This window comes from Vigna unguiculata, chromosome 4 (assembly GCF_037176805.1).
Source record: "Vigna unguiculata cultivar grain cowpea cultivar isolate G323 ecotype 2 chromosome 4, ASM3717680v1, whole genome shotgun sequence".
Lineage (NCBI taxonomy): Eukaryota > Viridiplantae > Streptophyta > Magnoliopsida > Fabales > Fabaceae > Vigna > Vigna unguiculata.
The window spans coordinates 30,636,454-30,658,940 of record NC_140795.1 but is presented as its reverse complement, the minus strand read 5'-3'; the positions used below and the strand labels follow the sequence as shown (position 1 = coordinate 30,658,940).

At 29.5% G+C, this 22,487-nt stretch overlaps 2 protein-coding genes across 3 annotated transcripts; one reads left to right on the top strand and one right to left on the bottom strand.

Annotated features, from left to right (window-relative positions):
• The first annotated feature begins 468 nt into the window (after positions 1-468).
• On the top strand, positions 469-12,728 carry LOC146887018 (uncharacterized). Its single transcript, XM_085671980.1, has 18 exons — positions 469-495; positions 599-866; positions 950-1,046; positions 1,457-1,569; positions 1,674-1,827; positions 1,930-2,050; positions 2,137-2,316; positions 2,553-2,654; positions 5,145-5,235; positions 6,711-6,791; positions 7,060-7,174; positions 8,263-8,328; positions 8,775-9,703; positions 9,780-10,004; positions 11,068-11,140; positions 11,210-11,770; positions 11,880-12,217; positions 12,262-12,728. Exons 1-18 carry the CDS (start codon positions 469-471, stop codon positions 12,726-12,728), a joined length of 4,008 nt encoding a protein of 1,335 aa, XP_085528106.1.
• A 5,946-nt stretch (positions 12,729-18,674) lies between these two features.
• Positions 18,675-22,279, bottom strand: LOC114180618 (uncharacterized). 2 transcript variants are annotated; one of them, XM_085671808.1, is made up of 4 exons: positions 21,910-22,279; positions 21,702-21,770; positions 21,492-21,560; positions 18,675-21,253 (listed from the first exon to the last, which is right to left on the bottom strand). In XM_085671808.1, the coding sequence occupies exon 4, from the start codon at positions 21,243-21,245 to the stop codon at positions 18,783-18,785; it is 2,463 nt and encodes an 820-aa protein (XP_085527934.1). In that variant the 5' UTR covers positions 21,246-21,253; positions 21,492-21,560; positions 21,702-21,770; positions 21,910-22,279; the 3' UTR covers positions 18,675-18,782. The 2 variants fall into 2 exon arrangements, with proteins under 2 accessions (XP_085527934.1, XP_027922724.2); XM_028066923.2 differs by having other exon boundaries at positions 21,702-22,279.
• Between the last annotated feature and the right edge of the window lie 208 nt (positions 22,280-22,487).

Below are 22,487 nucleotides of genomic sequence, written 5' to 3'. Positions count from 1 at the left end.
TCTTCATATGTTTGACTAGTTGTTCTTCCCACATTGTACTCTTTTTGGGAAACCAAAACCAGAGTATGCGTATGGTTTTGGTTTGAATGAACCATAGTATGCATTTCATAAAAGTTGTTTTTCTTTCTTTTGTCCTATTCATATGTTTGACAGTTGCTTATCCCAATTTTTACTGAACTTGTGTAACCAAGACCACAACATGCGTACGGTTTTACTTTTGATGTATTATCTCTACAAATACATTAGACTATTCTTATGTTTTTATGTTCTATACAAATACATCTATCCACAACTTCCTTTCTTCACTATTGTCTAATTTTCCGTTTTCTTTACACCATGTCTGCTTTGAAAAAACAAACCTAGTCATTACAAGAACTGGACCCGGAGAAGGAAAGCTGGAATATTGTTGCAAGAGTGGTAAGGTTATGGTTTGTAGAAGATTACACAAAAGGAAAATCTCCATTTTCCATGGCGATTGTTCTTCAAGACAAAGAGGTACTATACCATACTATAAACGTCCGTCATTTTTTTTTAGTTTTCTTAATTTTTTTAGTTTCCATGTTATATTATAATGTGATATATGAAATTGTTTTTGCAGGGTGTCCTAATCCATGCGTCTGTTAGACGCACACTGATATACAAATTTCAATCTGAAATCAAAGAGGATAAGGTTTACTCTATTAAGTCTTTTAGTGTTGCATGTAATGGTGGTTCTTATAGAACTTCAAATCATGCCTATAAGATCAACTTCCAATTTGGAACCAAGGTCAATTTGGTAGAATCTACCTTAGTTCCCAATATTAGTACTGCATACACCCCTTTTTCAACCATCAAAGCACCTGGTTTTGACACAGATTACTTAGTTAGTAAGTATATTACTTTTTTTTTTCTTCTTTGCGTTTAAATTTTTATTCGTGTTTTATTTTTTTATTGTTTTATTTTTGTTTAGATGTCATTGGAATGTTTACTGGTGTTGGAATAGAGAGAGAGTTAGAGAAAGTTGGTAAGAAGACCAAGATGAATGTCATCCTTATTGAATCTGATGGGTAAGAATATTGTTCTTCTTTTATTTTATGTTTAACATTATTCTTATCTAATGAAATTTTACATCATGCAATAGTTATCAACTGGAGTATACTTTATTTGGTCAATATGTTGATATGTTAAATGCATTTCTTGCCTCTGGAGAGGATCAATATGTTGTCATTGCTTTACATTATTACAAAGTCAAGATCTTCCAAGGTAACTAACTTTTTGACATTTTTTACAAATGTAGTAATTTTTTAAAAAGTGTTTGACATATTTATATATTTTATAGATAAAGTTTCTATTCAAAACTGTATGAACTGTACGAGGATAATTTTTAACTATGATGGTGAAGATGCTACGAAGTTGAAAAAAATGAAAGTACATTTTGCATTTTTTGATTTTTGTTTAATTTGCCTTTTTTTTGTAGGATGTGGGATAGTACTGAATCTCCTTCTCAACCTCTTACCCAACTTGGTCAGTCTTCAAAAGTTAGCTTAGAAGAAGATTTCATTAAGCTGCATCCTAGATGCTTAATTAAAGGTCTCAAAGATTTTAAACAGGTTGAATTTTTTTCCTTTCTCTTTCATTTAAATTGTTTAGTTTGAATATTGTGCTTTATATTGTTGCATTATTTATGTTCCAAGAAAGTACTTTTGTAGTGAAGGCTACTATCAAACATGTTCTAGATCATGATGATTGGTGGTACACAGCATGTATCTGCAACAAAGCTGTTTATCCTGACTCCAAAATGTTTTTTTGTGAGAAATGTAACAAACATGTCATTAAGGTTACACCTAGGTAATATTATTAATCTTCATAATTCTTATTTCTCTAATTTTACTAATTTTACTAATAGACAAATTTGAATAAATCACTAATGTTCTATTTTTCTTTGGTTAGGTTTAAACTTAGACTTCGTGTAATTGATGCTACTAATTCTACAACTTTTGTTGTATTTGATCGTGATGCAAGTGCAATGTTGAAGAAATCATGCTCTGATATTCTTGACTTACAATACAAGGTTAAGTATCTTATATAGTGAAATAAATCATGATCAAATTATTTTTGATTAAGTTCAATCATTTGCATTTCTACTTCTTTTTATAGAACACTGTTATTGGTAATTTGCCTAAAGAGTTTGAAGTCCTCATTGGTAAGACCTATCTGTTCAAAGTTGAGTGCAAGAATGATTATAATAGCAAATTTGAGCAATCATTCAAAGTTAAAAAAGTCTGCATGGATGAAAAAATCATTGAAAGCTTTAGTGATGTTGAAGTTAAGTCTTTGGTAAGATCTGATTTATTTCTGTTTAGGTCTTTTCATATATGTAATTTTAATTTTACTATTTTTTTACTTTAATATATTTGTTAGGATGTATACTCTAGAAATGAAGAAGAAAGTAAACTTAAGCAGATTACAAATGAGATGGCATCTGATACCATTGCATAGGTATGTTAATATTACAACTATACTTCTTTTTTCTAAATGTTTTTATATGCTAACTTTTTCAAGTTTATTTTTAGGATTTGCTGATCAAATTCACTAAAGAATCAAATGATGTTAAGGCTCTTAGTGATCATTTGAACACTATAGGATCAAGCCATGTTTCTACAGAGGAAGCTTTGGTTAACTAAACAGTAATTGATGTTGAAAATGATGAGTTAACCCAGAAAGAATCATCTTATATGGAGAATCTTAGCTTTGATTTGGCTACCAAAGCACGTGTCCCGTCAATTAAAAGGCAGAATCGATCCGTGGTTCAAGAAAACAAGAAGATCCCAGTGAAGATGTTGAAGAAGAACGTCAAGATTGAAAAGTGAATGAAAATTGTACTAGACTTTATTTGTGTTTTTATCTTGGTTATGTTATTTTTTTGGAAAACATTTGCTAATACTCATGACCAATATGTTTTGTTGTTCTTAAGTTATCATTTTCAAAACATTGACTTGAAGTTTCTGTTTATTTATTTATGAACTATATTACTTATTGCTGAACAAGAATGACTTTTTATTTGTGCATTCACAATTTGCTAGCAGAGTCAATTTGTGTTGATATTATTTTCTATTATCAACACCATAATCATGCTAGCTACATCAAAGGAAGTGTATTGTATTTGTATTTTGTTTTAAAAGATTTTAGTCTTGATAATTCATTGCGAGAGGCATTTGTTTACATTTCAATTTTATCAATCAATTATTCGTAAAAATATTTTTCAAATTACATACATATAGTATTTATCTTTTGTTTTCTGTTGATTTGTAAACATCGTTATATGTTGCTAGCTGAATCTGAATGTGTTGATATTATTTATTTTGTCAACTACACTATCATGCTAGCTACAATATGTTTTATTCTTTAGTTGTTTTAATTTTTAAAACATTCAGTTCAAATTTCTTTTTATTTATTTCTGAAGTATTTTACTTATTGCTCAAGTTCAATCCCTAATTATTTTTGCAGTGAGAATTATTTTATATTGTCAACACCATAATCGTGCTAGCTATATGAAAGCAAGTTTATTGTATGTGTAATTTTTTTTAAAAGATTTTTGTCTTTCAGCATTTGTTTACATTTCAATCTTAGCAATTAATAATTCGTAAAAATATATTTCATGTTACATACATGTACTATTATGTTTTGTTGTGTGTGTTGATATGTTGCTAGCTGAAATTCAATGTGTTGAAATTATTCTTTTTTGTCAACTACACTATCATGCTAGCTACATCAAGGTGATTAAGTTTTGCTCTATAGTGCCTGTTTTGACTACATTTTTTGTTGCACAACATATATAACTTATTTCATGTTTTCAAAACTATATGATAGCTATATATTGTAACTTATATATAACTTATTTTTTTATTAACATTGTAATAAAATGATAATTTTTTGAATGTATCTTTTATTATTTAAATATAATTACTGAACACAACTCATTTTTGAATTCTAATTAACCAAAACAAAAATCGACATTCATTGAAAATTTACACTATCAATTAATTTATTTCATTTTTTGGAAGGAATTTTTTTGTAATAATTTTTTTGTAATCAGTGAAGACAAAAACTCGCATTTATTGATTATTTTCTATTTGTATTGCTTTTTGAAATTCTAATTTTTTACTTTTATTTCGAAATTTGAATTTGAATTTTGATTCTTTAATTTTTAATTAACCAAGACAAAAGATGAAATTCATTTACATTTTTATGCCTTTTATTTGTATAAATATTTTTTATATTTTGTATTAGTCGTTGAATTTGTAATTGTTTTTAAAAAAAATTATTTTTAATAATGTGTAATATTTATAATTTTTAATAAATATAATTTTTTTATTATTTTATGTGTTTAAATTTTTTGTATTATTCTTTCAACTATTAATTTGAATTTTTATTTCTATAAATTTCTAATATTTTTAATATTTTTATTTTTTAAGAAATTTACATTATATTATTTTTAATATTTTATTTTACTCAATTTTTGATATTACTCTTTAAACTTCCAATTTGTATTTTTTTTAATTTGTAATCTTTTTATTTTTTAAAAAATTTACATTTATTATTTTTAATATTTTATTTTTCTCAATTTTTGATATTACTCTTTAAACATCCAATTTGTATTTTTTTTTAATTTCTAACTTTTAATAAACATTTAATGTTCTATATTTATTCTTAATTTTTAATTCTTAATTTATAATTTTTTTATATATTTAATTTGTAATAAATATATACGAAAGTATTAAAGAAATATATTTTATTAGTAAAGTAATTAGAATTTGGAACAGTGTTTTGCCATGTATAAAACTGTTGAGTATCCATCAAGTTTTGTTTATTATCCATCAACAAAACAGAACGGTCACTTCCATAAAATCCATAAAATCTTATTCAAATATGTTAGAAACTCAACATTCCAAATTACTGTATTCTCCAGCATGACTGCAATATCAACTGCCACCAAATTTCTCACAAACATACATCGATTGCGAACAAAACATCTTTTTAGAGTGAAATTGACAAAATCTCAAAGCCAAGCTAGCCATCTGGTGAACAATGCGCTTTTATATTATTTTTTATATGCTATCCTGTTCATATAAGTTTTTCTTTATTTAACTGTTAATTTTTTGCAGGACCTACCAACTGAATCTGCAGCTTATGTTCGCAAACGTAGATTCAAGAGGTTGGAATTGCAGGGATCGACCAACACATGCATTGTTCAGTGTAAGCTTTTGGTGCGTAATTCACCTAAGAAGTCCACTAAGATTGGAAAGGGATGGAAGGACTTTTGCATATTCAATCGGTTGAAAGAAGAGGATGTTATTGTGTTTCCAGCTCACAACCAAATGAGAAAGAAGAAGATAAAACTCTATGTCAAAAAAGAGTTTAGCTTTTAATATTTTACTTTTCTTTTATTCACTTTAGATGGTATTTATGTTTTTTGTTTTCACTTTCAAGCAAGTTTGCTTTGTTTTGGTTTGTAAGACTCCATCCATCGTCATTTTGTCGCTTTTAATAAGTAGAAGCTATATCTAAAAGTATTATCTGTATGTTAATTTTGGTGAACTTTAATATTTTACTTACTTTGATTTTACTTATTTTCATGTTTCAAATTATTTATTATAGTTATATATTACTTTTATATATATTTCTTAAAAAAACATCATTAGAACTAAGATTTATTTTAATATTAATGTTATACAAAGAATATTCATTTGTGATAATAAAAATTATTAACAAATTTAATTTTTTTTAAAATTTTTTAACACAGGATTGAAGTTGTAAATATTGCTAACATTATAATTTTGTTATCTTTGTATTGTAATACTATCTAAGAACATTATTTGTTTTATAAAAACAATGCAATAAAATAAATTTAATTTGTTACTCTCCAACACACGTGTATTCAAAGTTGTAGTTAAATAGCACGTGTATTCATTTTTTATCAAAGGACAATTAAAATTACATTCAGCTGTCATTCTTTTTCTTTGACCTCATTTTTCAAAAAGTATTTCCATTAGTTTCATGGTAAAGTAAATGTAGAACAAATTTCTACTTTCATGGTTGACTATTATCAAGCATAGTACTTTTGTGTTGGTCCATAAAGGTATTATAGCACATATGCAAAGTCTGAACAGAAGCATATCAGTGTCTGCAAATCATGAATTTGGACATTTCATATTAAAAGGTACATTGTTCCAGATATTGATCAAAAGGTACAATTTCCATATTAGTGACTTGGTTGTTCTTTTTTATAAAAAGATTGTACTTACATTATCTACCTTAGGAATATTCAGCATGGAAAACTGACTATGTCCCTTTATATTCAACACATCCTCCAACAAAATGTTTATTTTATTGAAATTTTCTTCAATGTGTAAACAAACAAAACAGCAAGTGTATGTATAAACTTCTGGAAACATAACACCAAGTGTATGCATAACAACAATTGTATGCATAAACAAACATAAATACATTTACTTATCTCCAATATGCAAGAAGAAAAAGGAAGAGCATTGTGTCAACAAAGATTTCAAATATGATTATGAACGCCTCAGGTAAAATAAACTTTTTGAGGTATTCATTTGTTCTTAAAACTTCTTACCAATAGATACATTTACTTATCTCCAATAGAATAACATAAACATTCAGTTGTACATTTACCAACACAGTTTTTTATTTTGTTTTCTTCACTGCAGATACCAATAAGGGCAAATCCATTCACAGTGAAGCATTTTGTTCTGGAAATACTACACCTTTTTCTCATTATACAGATTTTGGTAATGATTTTTTCCTTCAATACAAATTGTTTTAATCACTGTCTATTCAGTGATACTGTATAATTTTGACATTGTTACTTAATACATCTCTTACAGATAAGTTGTGTTCTTAATATTTTTTTAGGGATTCATAAAAAAAATGCAACAAATGTAATTAATTTATTACTTGGATTGCATACTTAGATTGCTTTTAGTGCTAAAGCTTAACAGTTTGGATTACATTGTTTAACAGTTTGGATTACATTACTATGTTTAACCATTTTCGCAGTATGGAATGAAAATATTACCCCAAATTCAACTATCAACAACTCCTTTACTGTCAATGAAGATAGACACCTCCATGCTCAAGCAATTCAATCTTCAAATAGAAAGCCATTGTCGTGGTAAGTTTGTTCACTAAATTCAAATTTCATTCAAATTCCCAACAATGAAATTGAAATGCACAATGTGTCATTCATCTTTATATTTAATGTAATCTTTATATTTTAAAGTGGATACATTTTTTTTTTTAATTTTGCAAAGATTGACCAACTTAATTATAATAATGCATGAGCCAGAAGGAAAGTTATTAGGAATCAGAAGATTGCAGAAAAAAGTAATATTTTATCTTTATTTCAATTCCTTTAATATTTTTTGTATTACTAATATTTACTAACATTTCATGTAAAGAAATTCATGGTTCTACCTCCATTGGATCTAGAATTGTTTGTAATTCAATTGAAATCACCAATGGTCCAATTTTGCACAAGACCAACATTAACAACAAAGGTAACAATCCAAATTGTATTCCAAGTTACAAACTAATATATCATCATTTTATATTTCATGTCTATACTTGCAGATATGGTTCAAAGTGACTATCATAATACACAACCATTGTTGGATAAAATTACTAACAGGTTAGATCAAGAATTTGTTGGTAATAGCTTCATTCCTGCTTCTGTGGATTCTTCTTCTTATTCTGAAGTTGTTAATCTTTTTTATGTTGAAGAGAACCAAAGTCATGGTAATTTGTACTATTAACAAAATTAATTTGAATACTTTAATTACTTTTATTGTTTCAAATTCATGTTGCTAATGTTTAAATCAATATTTAGACATATGTAAGCTGCAATCCTATACCAGTGCAAGATCAAGTCAATCATCTCTATTTAAAAGCTGTAAAATTGGGGCAGCCTTGTCTTCAGGATGTTATTACACCTATTTCAAAGATATTGGATTTTAACAATAATTCTAATGAAGATGAGAATCATAATGCTTGATTATAAAAAATAAATTAATATTTTTTTATTTACCTTTATTATTAATTGTTTTTTTAGTTTATTTCAGATTATCTTTTTGGGCCTTTCTCCTCTGATTTGTATTCAAGAGCTGAAGTTCAAGGTTTAACACAACTTTTTAGCCAATTTATATTATTATACTGTACATATAAATATAAATATCTTTTAATTAATAACATATTGTTTTTTAGGTACTTAGCACAAGTTGATGTAGGGGACTGTTCCGTTGAGTGTCCTTATTGTCAAGCTCAATTGTGGTATGAAGAAAGATCTAATAAATGCAAAAGATTAAAACAAGTTGATTTTTCTCTTTGTTGTCAAAAGGGAAAAGTCCAACTTCCATTGTTGAAGAAACCTCCTCAATTGCTTCAAAAGTTGTTGAAAGGTGAAGACACTACAAGCCAACATTTCTTACAGTACATAAGAAGCTACAACAACATGTTCTCATTTACATCAATTGGTGCGAAGATTCATTCCTCAATCAATGATGGATGTGGTCCTCCTCAGTTTATTCTTAGTGGTCAAAATTACCATCGCATTGGAAGTTTATTGCCCGATAAAGGATCAAGTCCAAAATTTGCACAACTATATATTTATGACACAGAAAATGAAACAACAGAGTTAGCCACTTTGGGTATGCCTACATACTTTATTTTTTTTATGAATCATTTTGTATATTATTTATCCTTTTTTAATTTTACAGGTTTGATATACAACAATCCATATTTGATAAATCATTGATAGAAGAGTTGAAAAGCATGATTGACAAACACAATGTTCTTGCTCAATCATTCAAAAGAGTAAGAGATTTTATACATCATGATGATCGATCAGATTTTGGATTGAGGTTATTTAGACATCGCTTTAAGGATCCTAGTGTATACAATACCACAATAGCAGATGAAGTCGCAACATTGATAGTTGGTGATTTGAGCACTTTAGAGGGAGGAAGAGACATCATTGTCAACAAAGTTTGTGGTCAGTTGACGAGACTACATGAAACTCATACATGTTTCATTCCTCTGCAATATCCTTTGATTTTTCCATATGGAGAGGATGATTATCAAGAGGATATTCCAATTAGAGATTGTCAAAGATATGATCAAAGTAGAAAGAGAGTTCACATTTCTTTACGAGAATTCATTGCTTTCAGAATACAAGATAGAAAGGTTGAATTTGGTAACGTTGTACACTCACGTAGACTGTTTCAACAATTTTTAGTGGATACCTACACGATGATTGAAGCTCAAAGGTTGTCTTTTATAAGAAATAATAAAAAACTCATTCGTTCTGATATTCTAAATGGGTTACAAGAAGCTGTTAACAAAGGTGAAACTGATCCTTCTTCCATTGGAAAGTGTATAGTTTTTCCAGCTTCATTTACAGGTGGCATGAGATACATGTTCAATAATTGCCAAGATGCTATGGCCATTTGTAAGAGGTATGGCTATCCATATTTGTTTATAACAATCACATGTAATGTCAATTGGCCTGAAATTCTTGATTTTGTAAAATCAAGAGGTTTAACTGCTTCAGACAGGCCAGACATTGTTTGCAGAGTTTTTAAAATGAAATTAGACCAAATGATGACAAATTTCAAGAAGAATAATTTCTTTGGCAAAGTCAATGCAGGTACACAAACTACATTTTCATCATTCTGATTTTTTACCGCCAATTGTTTTGTATAATAATTATCTTCAAATTATAGGTATGTATACAGTTGAATTTCAGAACAGAGGTCTGCCACATGCTCATATATTATTATGGTTGAGTGACTCAAACAAGTTAGAAAATGCAAAGCACATAGATGAAGTAATCTCTGCTGAACTTCCTCATCCAGATTTGTATCCAAAACTTTCAAAGGCTGTTAAAACATATATGATACATGGTCTGTGCAGAGCTGCTAGATTCAACTCACCATGCATGAAAGAAGGTAGGTGTTCTAAATTTTTTCCTAAAAAGTTTAGACATAAAACTACAATTGATGAGGATGAATATCCTGTATATAGGCGTAGAGATGATGGTTTATTTGTGTTGAAAAATGGACATAAATTAGGTAATGGAAATGTTGTGCCTTATAGTCCTCTTCTCTTAATGCGATATCAAGCTCATGTTAATACAAAATATTACAACAAATCAAACTCAATCAAGTATTTGTTCAAATATGTCAACAAAGGTCCTGATAGAGCCACAATGAAAATTACAGACAAAGAGAATGATTCTACATAAGTTCGTATTGTTGATGAGATTAAAACATATTATGATTGTAGATATTTATCTTCATGTGAAGCAGTTTGGAGAATTTATGGATTTGATATCCATCATAGATGGCCTGCTGTTCAACGTTTAACTTTTCACCTACAAGATTAGCAAACAGTTTTTGTTTAAAGATGATGATAGAATTGATGATGTATTGGAGAGGAATGGCAACATCAATACCATGTTTCTAGCTTGGTTTGAAGCTAATAAAAGATATGAGGAAGGAAGGAACTTGACCTATGCTGAATTTCCAACAAAGTTTGTTTGGATGTCTCAACAAAGGCAATGAAAACTAAGAAAGCAGGGTTATAGTATTGGAAGACTGACATATGTTCCTCCAGGATCGGGTGAATGCTATTACATGAGAATCTACTGACAAAACAAAAAGGTTGTATTAATCATGATAGTATAAAGACAATTAATGGTAAAACATTCTCTACATACCAAGAGGCTTGCCAGGAATTGGGATTATTGGCAGATGACAAAGAATTCATTGATGCTATTAAAGAGGCTAGCCATCTTGCATCTGAAAATCAACTTAGAAGGTTATTTGTTTCTTTGTTAATCATGAATACAATGTCAAAGCCAAAAGTTGTTTATGATGCAACTTGAAATTTATTGGCAGATGGTATCCTATACCAAAGAAGGAAACACTTGAACATACCAGGTACTAAATATAAATAATCTCCATTCTTTATTCCATATTTTTTTATTCATGACATGTTATTTTTTTGTAGGTTTTCAAATGGAAGAACATGATTTACACAATCTGTGTCTCTTTGAAGTAGAAGAACTTCTAAATTCCAATGGGTGATCTTTAACAGATTATAGTTCCCTTCCTCAACTTGATCTTTCTCATTCATTCAAATATAATAACAGGTTCATTATTGATGAACTGAATTATGATAAAGAAGAAATGGAGAAGCTATATCACTCTCTATTGCAGTCAATCACTAATGAGCAACTACATGTTTATTACAGAATTATGACAACAGTGAATTCAGATGTAGGAAATTTCTTTTTCTTATATGGTTATGGTGGGACTGGAAAAACATATTTGTGGAAACTTTTGTCAGTTGCTGTTAGAGCAAAGGGAATGATTGCGCTTAATGTAGCTTCAAGCGGCATTACATCTTTATTGCTTCCTGGAGGTAAAATTGCTCATTCTACTTTTTGCATACCACTAGCAATCAATGATGAATCAACGTGCAACATCAATCAAGGAAGTCTCCGTGCTAAACTATTGATGGAAACAAAACTTATCATATGGGATGAAGCTCCTATGATGAATAAGTTATGTTTCCAAGCTTTTGATAGAACATTGAGAGACATTATGAGAGCTACAAATGAAGATAATGCTGATAAACCATTTGGTGGAAAGGTTGTTGTCTTGGGCGGTGATTTTAGACAAATCTTGCTAATAGTAAGAAAGGGATCAAGGTATGATATTGTGAATTCATCAATTAATTACTCTTACTTGTGGCAATATTGCACAATTCTTAGGCTATCACAAAACATGAGGTTAAAATGTGGTTGTTTCAAATGAAAGATCAATACATATAAAAGAATTTGCTAATTGGATTCTTAAAATTGGAGATGGAAATATGAATTTCAATGAAAGTGGTGAAACCAAAATTTTAATACCAACAGATCTTCTTATTCCAGAAAGTGAAACACCTTTACTTTCTTTAGTCAAATTTGTTTATGGTGGTCTAATTGAAAATATCATGAATCCTGGCTTCTTTGATGACGGTGCTATTCTTTGCCCTACAATTGATAGTGTTGAACAAGTAAATGACTTCATTTTATCTTTGATTCCTGGTGAAGAACAAATTTATTTAAGTTCAGACACTCCTTGCCAATCTGATGATGATCAAGAAATTCAAGGTGAGTGGTTTACTCAAGAGTTTCTAAATGATATCAATGTTCAGGAATTCCAAATCATAGGATTAAATTGAAAGTTGGCGTACCAATTTTGCTTTTAAGAAACATTGATCAAGAAAATGGTCTTTGCAATGGTACAAGGTTGCAAGTTAATGATTTGGGAAAGAATGTTATCTCTGCTACTGTCATAACAGGGAAAAATGTTGGTGACAAAATTTTCATTCCAAGAATGAACTTGACACCTTCTGATTCCAGCATCCCATTTAAATTTCAAAGGAGGAAATTTCCAATATCCTTATGCTTTGCAATGACAATAAACAAAAGTCAAGGCCAAACTCTTTCTAGAGTTAGACTTTATCTTCCTCGCCCAGTTTTTACTCATGGACAATTGTACGTAGCAATTTCTAGAGTCACAAGAAAGCAAGGACTCAAAATTTTAATTCTGGATGAAGATGGAAAAGTAAGCAATACAACTACCAATGTGGTTTACAAAGAAATATTTGAAAATCTTTGATAAGAGGTATACAACTTACTTAACAAAATTATTATAATTTGTCAATTATTGTATCTTTAACTGTAATTCCTTTGTTTTGTTGCATATTATAATTCTGGATGAAGATTGAAAAGTAAGCAATACAACTACCAATGTGGTTTACAAAGAAATATTTGTAAATCTTTGATAAGAGGTATACAACTTACTTAAGAAAATTATTATAATTTGACAATTATTGTATCTTTAACTATAATTCCTTTGTTTTCTTGCAGATTATAATATGTCATAGTGTATAGTATACACTTTCAAGATTTTATTCATAGCTGCAACCATATTGAAAAGTACATGGTCATTGATACATCTTTGAATTGCATTATTGCATTGTCCAGTAATAGATTGATATTTTGAACACCATGTTTGCTGCAGTACAGATATTATAACAGTTATAAAGATTCTCAATTGTTGTTACTTTTATTTTTGTTTGTGGCTTTAATGTATTGTGAAGAAAAAATATCTACCTAGATGTTCTTATTCCTTACTGCAGTACAAGTGGCTTTACTGTTATAAATGCTTTATGTTTTATGTTTCTGCAGTACAATTGTAAATTGTTTATGTTTAAGTTTCTTTATATATTAAAATATCTGCAAAAAACACCTACAACATATATTTCAGTTACTTTACAATTACAGCCATTGTTTGCACGTGAAACTGAATTTTTGCTGCCACTTTCAAGTAAGATTCCTTTTCCACATGATAATCTTTGCTCTTCCATTCCCAACTTCAACTTTACCATTCATTCACACTCCTTTTTAGTTACCCATATATTTAAACCTTCACTTTTTTCTGCAATTACATGAATGAAGATGGAGCAAACCAGTACAGATGGAGCAAACAACAAAACAATTCTTTGGAACTTCAACACAATCTACATCTGCTCTTAGGTATGTTGTAAATTTAACAGAAATACATGTTTGGAAAGCATTGATATTTGTTGTTGTATGTGTTTTCTGGTGTGAACTGTATCATCCTGATTCATATTGTATTAGCCACATTAAGATTTTCAGATTTTTCCCTCATACAATTGCTTAAGTGTATGTTTTCATTTCGTTGCAGAGATAAATTTGTTCCTTTTATTACTGTGTTTATTAATTTGTAGCCATTTGGATTTGTCGATCGACATTTTGTTGTTGCTTATGAACACGAATTAGTTCCACAGTGGCACTTGGTAGATGTAAATGGTAAAAGCACGATAGTTACCTATAACATGGATTCAAATAACCCAAAAATCATAGAAGGTTGGAGTAATATGAGAGATTTGTATGACATTAAAAGTGACTCTCACATGCGGTTTCAGTATTTGGGAAATTCTTTATTTCACATAATCATGTTTAAAGGTGGTTGTACACCAAGGAGTTTGTCAACATTTATGTGCCGTATCAGTCATCAAGAAACAAGATCTATATTTTCAGTCAAATTGTCAAAGTATCAAAGCAAGGCAAGTCACTTGGTATATGTCTTACAAATTCTTTTTATCATTTCAAGTATTATCATATCAATTTACATATAATTAAATGAAAATAATTAATGCACTAACAATAAAATTTGAATCATACAGGACTTGCCATCAAAGTTTGCCAACTTCATTCACGACGAAAATGTAGAAGATGTGTTTCTTATAGGGCCCAAAACTATAATCAATTGCAAAATCCTAATATCAAATAGGAATAGAAGTTCAACAAAGATAGGTCAAGGTTGGAGGTTATTTTGTTGTGAAAATGAGTTAAAAGAAGGTGATATTGTTGTCTTCCAAACAGACAATGATTTTATCGAACCAAATATTGAGGTCTTTGTTAATGGTTGTTGTTGTGATTAGATTAAGCATATTTGATGAAGGATTATCTTGTTTCTTTTTAAGATTATTGAATATGGTGTGAGTTGATTAAGAAAGCTAAGTGAAATCCCCACTAGACATTAAGATAGCAAGCTATCTAGATGTGAAGGTTCCTTTCACAAAGCTCAAGAGAAGAAGATGATGGATTGATTCAAAACAAAAAGGAAATGGAAATCACATAAACCATAGAAAAGCAAAAACAATTAAAGGAAGAAGAAAACAAAAAATGGAAAGGAAAGAAATGGTAAAAATGTGAGAAGCACACCACTACAAAGCTAGGTTAGAAGCCATGGCAACCTTGAAGATGAGTGGATGTGTGCCGCCACTTGCTATGCAAGATAAAGCTTAAAAGTATTCACTCCCAAGGGAGGAAACTCTCACAAATGGTTGAGACACAAGAGTGTTTTTACTTCAAAATGTTCAACCCTTTTACATGTCTAGGAGCACCCCTTATATAGAAGAGTTTAGGGGCCTCTAAGCAAATAAAAGATACCTAAGGATGTCTCTACAAAAACCTAACCCTAGCTTCTAGAACCTAGGTCAAATAAGGTTACAAAAATGAGAGACAAAAGAGCCAACTATGGTGTGTGCAAGGCTAATTTCGTTCTAGCACAAAAGGAGACAAAGAATGTGTCTCATATGTCTTCAAAAAGTGGCCAAAGTGTGCTAAAAACAAAGGAGACCAAAGGTACATAGGTACACTTGTTTTATGCCTTTTACTTTATGCTTTATGCCTTTGCTTTACTCTCTCCTCCACATCATTTATGCTCCCCAATCACCATGCGCCACCTAGCATTGCTTTCTTACTCCTAATTAACCTACAAAGCAAATAAACATAGATTAGCATGTTGGCTTAAGTCAAGTCAACTATAGTCAACAAGTCAAACCTAGTCAAAGGTCAACAAGTCAACTAAAGTTGATTCAAGTAAGTCAACTTAGGGAATCAAAAATAACAAACACAAATGAAAGGGATGAAGGATTAACGAACTTCCTTTCTAAACATGCTTAGTCTTCTTAACCATGTGCCTTCATCCTTGGTTGGGGTCAATCCTTCATCAATATTTCTATAATGTTGTTGTTCTAAATGATGTATTTCATGACTTATGTTTATTATCATTTCAATAATATCATTATCTAAGTTTAACATTTTATAGATTTATATTTCATTAAATTCTTAAAACAATTTGTTACACATTTATAATTTATTATCAATAATAAAAACAATCCCATGCATTGCACGGGTCGAAAAACTAGTTAAATACAAATGAAAAATCTCTTTAAAATCAATTCCCTTCTTCTAACTAAACCTTTCCACAACCATCTTTGCCTTGCCTTGGTTGTGAGTTTTACTCCTCTGATTTCAGTTTGAAAACCCATTTATTCCTTAATGCTTTATTGCCTTAAAGCAACTTCACCAGTTAAATGTATGGTCGTCATGTAAGGATTTCATCTCCTTTTGCGTGGCTTTATACCAAATGTCTTTACTTCATGTGACATGGATTTTTCATCGCTTTTAGGCTCTCCCTTATTAGTCAACAAAAAAAACTCATGTGGGGTTCTATGAATGATGTCTCTCTTTAGTAGATCTTTTCAAGTAAGGATCTATAAGTGGTTTAGGACGAGTTAATTAATTGGTTCATTAACTTGAGTCTAAGGCATGCCAAATGCATTCTCCAAATCTACATTCACACAGGAAGTTCAGACTCAACATCAATGCACCATTGAGTAACATGTTTTAAATTTTATTCCTTATCAATATCTTAAATGATCTGGACCTCAAGAAAAACAATATCTCGAGAGCTAACAATCTTCTTATCTACCAGATCCTAAAATTTGTAACCAAAATCACCATTGCCATAACCAAGGAAGATACATTGTTTAAACATCCCATCAAGCTTAAATAATTCATCTCTAGGGGTTTTAATAGATGCTCTACAACCAAATACTCTCAAATAACTATAGGAAATATTTTTTCCATTTCCACACCCTCTCCAAAACATCACAATTAAGAAGAATAGGAAAAGAAAGGTTAATCAAGTCCATTGTATTTCTCAATGCCTCATCCAAGAAAATTGTAGGCGATTTTTCATGAGAAAGCACTGATAACGCTGTCGTTGACGCGATCAAATTAATACTACTTATCTTTAACAACTTCAGTATTGTTAAGAAAGTAGTTAACAAAATTAGTATGGGTTAAGTCAACCCTAAGTCGTCTCCCAACGAACACAAAATTGATTTTTAACAAATTAGTTCTTATAAAACTATACAAAAGAGTTAATCAAATAAAATAATAAAAATAGGGGATTAAGATAAACAAAGATAGAAATAAAATTTAAAAGATAAAAAGAAATAAAAAAAAATAGTAAAGAAAACAGATTGATTCCATTGCTTTTTCAAAATAGATTCATCATCGGTTATCTAAAGATTATTGCTCAATTAATTATTGTTATAGATTTACAAATTAATCAATGTAAAGTCTTAATTAATTTGTTGGCATTCTCACTTTTAACCAAAGTACAATCTCAATTAAAAGTGAGAACTTTTAGATTATCCATAGTAAATTCAACCAAAGTACAGTCTCAATCAAATTTACTATGCCTAATCATGTCTATTCTTTTATCTCCTCACAAAATAAAAAGTTTAATTAATCAAAGTAAAGTCTCAATTAATTGTAGTTAGAGTAAATACCTTTAATCAAAGTAAAGTCTCAATTATTGGTAAAAACTCATTTAATCACATGAAAGTTTCTAAATAAAATCAAAGTAAAGTCTCAATTTTTTCAATTTAAAAACCCTTGAACTCATATGATCAACATGCATATAGATTTAAAATCATTATGTTTTACATGATTCAAAGATAAAAGACATAGATGAATTAAAACCTCAACAATAATAAAAAGAACAAAGAAATTAATTCATTCTAACCTCAGAATCCATAATGAAATTACAATGGAATCAACCCAAGAAGTTTAGCAATCCATGGATTACAAAATAAAAAGAGAAGAATAGAAAGAACAAAAGAGAGAGAAAGAAATTAGGTCCCCCTAAAGGTTCCTCAATTCCGACGTGCCGAGCTTGTCTTTTCTCTGCTCCCCCCTTGGTCTCTTTATATAGAAATTGGACTGGACTTTTTTTGTTGCTAAAATCTCTCAAATATCTTTTAAAATAAAGATAAATATAAATATTTAAAAATATTTGGAGAGATATAGACTATTTGACAAATATAGTTGGTTGATAATATCAATATCTAATATAATTAAATAAATTAATTACTTAAAGATATATGATAAATTATCACCAATTAATATTTGTATTAATTTTCCAAATCAACCCTTTGCAATCTCCTCAAATTATCTTCTAAATAATCCAATATCTTCAAGATATATTTGTTTGTTGTGGATCTAAAAAGATTCCAGAAGATCTTGTGATATTTAAAAAGATTTGGTAGTTAATATCTTTTAATATTTTATGATATAATTAAATAAGATAATTATTTAAAAATATCAAATAAAATATCTAAAGATATATTTTTCCCAAATTATCTTCTATCATAAAGATAAAGAAAACCGCAAGGTCCAATTTTTTTGTTCCTCTATTCTTGGTTTAGCCAAACTTCTTCACTTTTTCAAGCTTTTCTTGCCGTCTTCATGCAATGCTTGGCTTGAATTTTTGTGCTTTTGATAATTTTTTATTCTTGGATTTATCTTTAAGGTGTCATGAAGCTTTAATCAATTTATTTCCACACCTCCATGAGCTCAACTTAGCTGCAGCTACACTAACATACCTCAAAATATCCAAAGAACATTTATGCAACTAAAAAGCTATTTTTAACATGTTTTTGTATCTCATGCTCAATAAACCCAATTATAGGAAATCTCAATTAAATCAATCTTTAAACACACAAATTCAATTAAATACCTAGAATTAAACACTGAATGAGGGCAAAAATACGCACTCATCACACATATAATCCTATCATTAATTGTGAAATTCATTATCTTTGCAACCCTATTGTGTTGAGGTGTCTTTGGAATATCTTCTCAAGCAGTGGCGGATCTTGACCAACATTGTTGGGGGAGCCCAAATAATACATCCAAAATTTATACATTTCATTATTATCACTAACACAATAAAAATGAATTCATAACTTAGTATAACAATAACTAAAAAAGAAATCACAAATATCTAAAAGATTGCCCTTCGTTCCTTTAGATCCCTGAACTCATCAATAATTGAATCAGAACTAAAATTTTCAGCTATTTCTTTTTCAATGTAAATAATCATATTGTCGGCAAGAAATTCATCTTCCATTTTATTCCGCAATCTTGTTTTGATAATCTTCATTGCAGAAAATGATCTTTCTGTTGTAGCTGTAGAGACAGGAAGAGTTAAAATAAGACGAATTAAACGATCAATCAAGTAGAATGTCCTTGACTTTCCTGTTCTTGCCAAAGATTGACATAATTCAAGCATGGTTGATAAATTCTTCAAATCTGGATGGTTAGGAGCATCAATAAGAAAATGTTGAAGTTGAAATTTTAAACTAATCTTCTCTTGCTCACTAAAATCTAAAGGATAATATTTGTTCACAAGAGTGCATATATCCTCAATGTTAAAAGCTTTATAAGCATCCTTATGAACTAAAGCATTGCTTAGAGTTAAAAGTTCCATTGTTTGCTCATTAAACCTGTCATTTAATTCTTGCAATTGCTTGTCCACTGTAACAAGAAATATATTCACCCTAAAATGATGTTCCATAGTGACATGATCTTTTTGATGTCGAGAACGGCCATGACGTGCAACATAAGTAGAATTAAAATCAAGAATATCAATGTCATGTTGTTCACAAAAGAATACCACACCTTTCAATAGATTTTTCCAACCATCATCCCTCAACTTTTGAATCAAAATTTTAGTAGAACAAACCAATTGCATAGCATTCAATATATCCTGAGATTGTTTCTGCAAAGCTTGGCAAAGACCGTTAGTAATTCCCATAATCTCTTTCATCATGTGTAAAATTAATATGAACTCAAATGAAGACAACATATTCAATGCAGCATCAGCATCACCCCTTTGAGAATAAGTTGATTCATCAACAATAATTTTTCGAAGAACCAGACAAGATGCATTATATAGCTTCATCATACTACAAATGGAATAAAAATGCGAACTCCAACGAGTATCGCCAACTCGTTTTAAAGTGCTAATTTGATTTTTTCCTTTACCAGTTTCAAGTTCACCCATTTCTAACAATTGAGTTATTCCATCTAATTCAATAGCTTGTAACTCATCATGATGTTTACTAGAGGAACACACAACATTTACAATAAAAGCCAAATTTGAAAAAAATTGATGAACTGGAATGACCTCTCTTGAAGCAGCCACCAAAGCAAGTTGTAGTCTATGAGCAAAACAATGCACATAATAAGCATAAGGATTATCATTGAGAAATAATGCTTGCAACCCATTCCATTCTCCCCTCATATTACTAGCACCATCATACCCTTGACCGCGGATATTGGAAACATCAAGATTATGCCTAGAGAGAACGACACTCAATTCTTTTTTTAGAGTGGCGGCTGTTGTATCCTTAACATGCACAATATCAAAAAATCGTTCTTTTATATTACCATCCTTATCTACGAATCTCAAAACAATAGCCATTTGCTCTTTTTTAGATTCATCACGTGCTTCATCAACAATTATGCAAAATTTAGAATCTCCAATTTCTTCTCGAATGTGACTTCTTACTTTTCTAGAGAAAATGTGCAAGATTTCTTTCTGAATATGATGAGAAGTATACTTAGCATTATAAGGAGCATTTTCTAACACAACTTGTGCCACTTTATCATTATATGATGCTAGAAGTTTAATCATTTCAAGAAAGTTACCTCTATTACTTGACTCTGGTGTTTCCTCGTGGCCTCTAAATGCACAAGCTTGAAATGCTAGCCAACGAATTGTGTCAATAGAGGTTTTGAGCCGTAAACGATTCTTGCAGACTTGTTCTGAACTTTGAATATTTATAATGTTATTAATGTGCATAGATTGATTCAACAAGTCTTCACAAGCTTTCATTGCATTGTTATGCGGTGAGCAAGGACTATCTCTAATGTGGTTGAGAAATGCACATCTTTTTCCCGCATTAACCTTTCTCCATGATCTAAAACCTTGTTTAGTAAACACATCTGATCCAAAACAACCATATGGCTTTGAACTAAATAGATAACATGTCAAACAATAAGCTCCATCATTAGTCGGGGAATACTCTAGCCAAGAAGGAAACATTTTAAACCAACTAGATTGAAATCTCCTTGGATGTTTTTCCTTAGAATAAGGATAGTTTTCAAGTTGTATTTGATATGGACCCCATTTTAAATAAGCTCTTCGAATCTCATCTCTTTGACTCATTGGATATTCCCATATTTGAATACGTTTTCCTGGATCACGTTCCAAAGAATTAATATGAAACTCCTCACCTATAATTTTTTGAACCTTAAAAGGGGGCTCCTCTGATTGAACAATTGGAACATTAGTATCATGCTTCAGAATATCTGGAAGAGTTGAATTTGTCCTGTTTTCATCTTCACGGGTAGCTTCCCTTTTATCACTTTTAAAAAATGAATCTATTCTTTTATTCTTCATCAATATACCTATTTTAAAAAAATACTAAAAAATGATTTATCATAATCTAATAAAAAATTGAGAGACATAAATACCAAAATAAAATTCGATGATAATCAAACCACACTTAAAATTCAATTATAAAAAACACACAGTACAATCATTTTTTCTTCTATGTTGATAAAATAAAAAATTAATATAAAAGAGGCTCATTAAATAAATTATTAAACTAATATTTCACTATCAAGTGAGACAAAAGAGAATTACCTTCTTTATTTCTTCGAGGATGGAAGAGAACAATTGAGAGATGAAAGCAAAAATAATTGATCTTTTTCTCTTCAAAAACAAAAGAAAATAGGTAAGAATGGAAGATGAGAACAATTTGTAAGAAATTCAAGGCATAAACATATAAAAGTGGCTCATTAAATAAATTATTGAATTAATATTTCACTATCAAATGAGACAATAGAGAATTACCTTCTTTATTTCTTCGAGGATGGAAGAGAACAGTTGAGAGATGAAAGCAAAAATAATTGATCTTTTTCTCTTCAGAAACAAAAGAAAATAGGTAAGAATGGAAGATGAGAACAATTTGTAAGAAATTCAAGGCATAAACATATAAAAGTGGCTCATTAAATAAATTATTGAATTAATATTTCACTATCAAATGAGACGAAAGAATTACCTTCTTCTTTTCTTCCTCGAGGATGGAAGAGAATAAAGGAGAAATAAGAGAAAAAATAATAGATCTTTTTCTTTTCAGAAATAAAAGAAAACAAATGAGAATGAAATATGAGAACAATTTATGAAAAACACAATTTATAATGAAAACAAATAATATAAAATATCTTGATAAATCTTTTTAATCTTTATTTTTTATTATATTTGATTTTATATTTTATTATTTATTAGTATTAATTATTATGTTTATAAAGGAAATAAAATATTTGATTTAATATTTATAACAAAATAAAATCAAAATACTAATATCTATAATAAAAAAATCAAAATATCTATGGTAAAAAAAAATTTCAAAATTTTTGGGGGTGCCAAGGCACCCCCTGCATCCATAATACTCCGCCATTGTTCTCAAGCTTGATGTCATGCTCTTTATAATATTGCTCAAAAGGACCTTTGTATTCACTACCATTATCTACTCTAACATATTTCAACAATCTTCCTGTTTCTGTTTCAACACCCTCATGTAAATGCTTGAATACATCAAATACACGGTATTTGGATTTCAAAACAAGAGCCCAAACC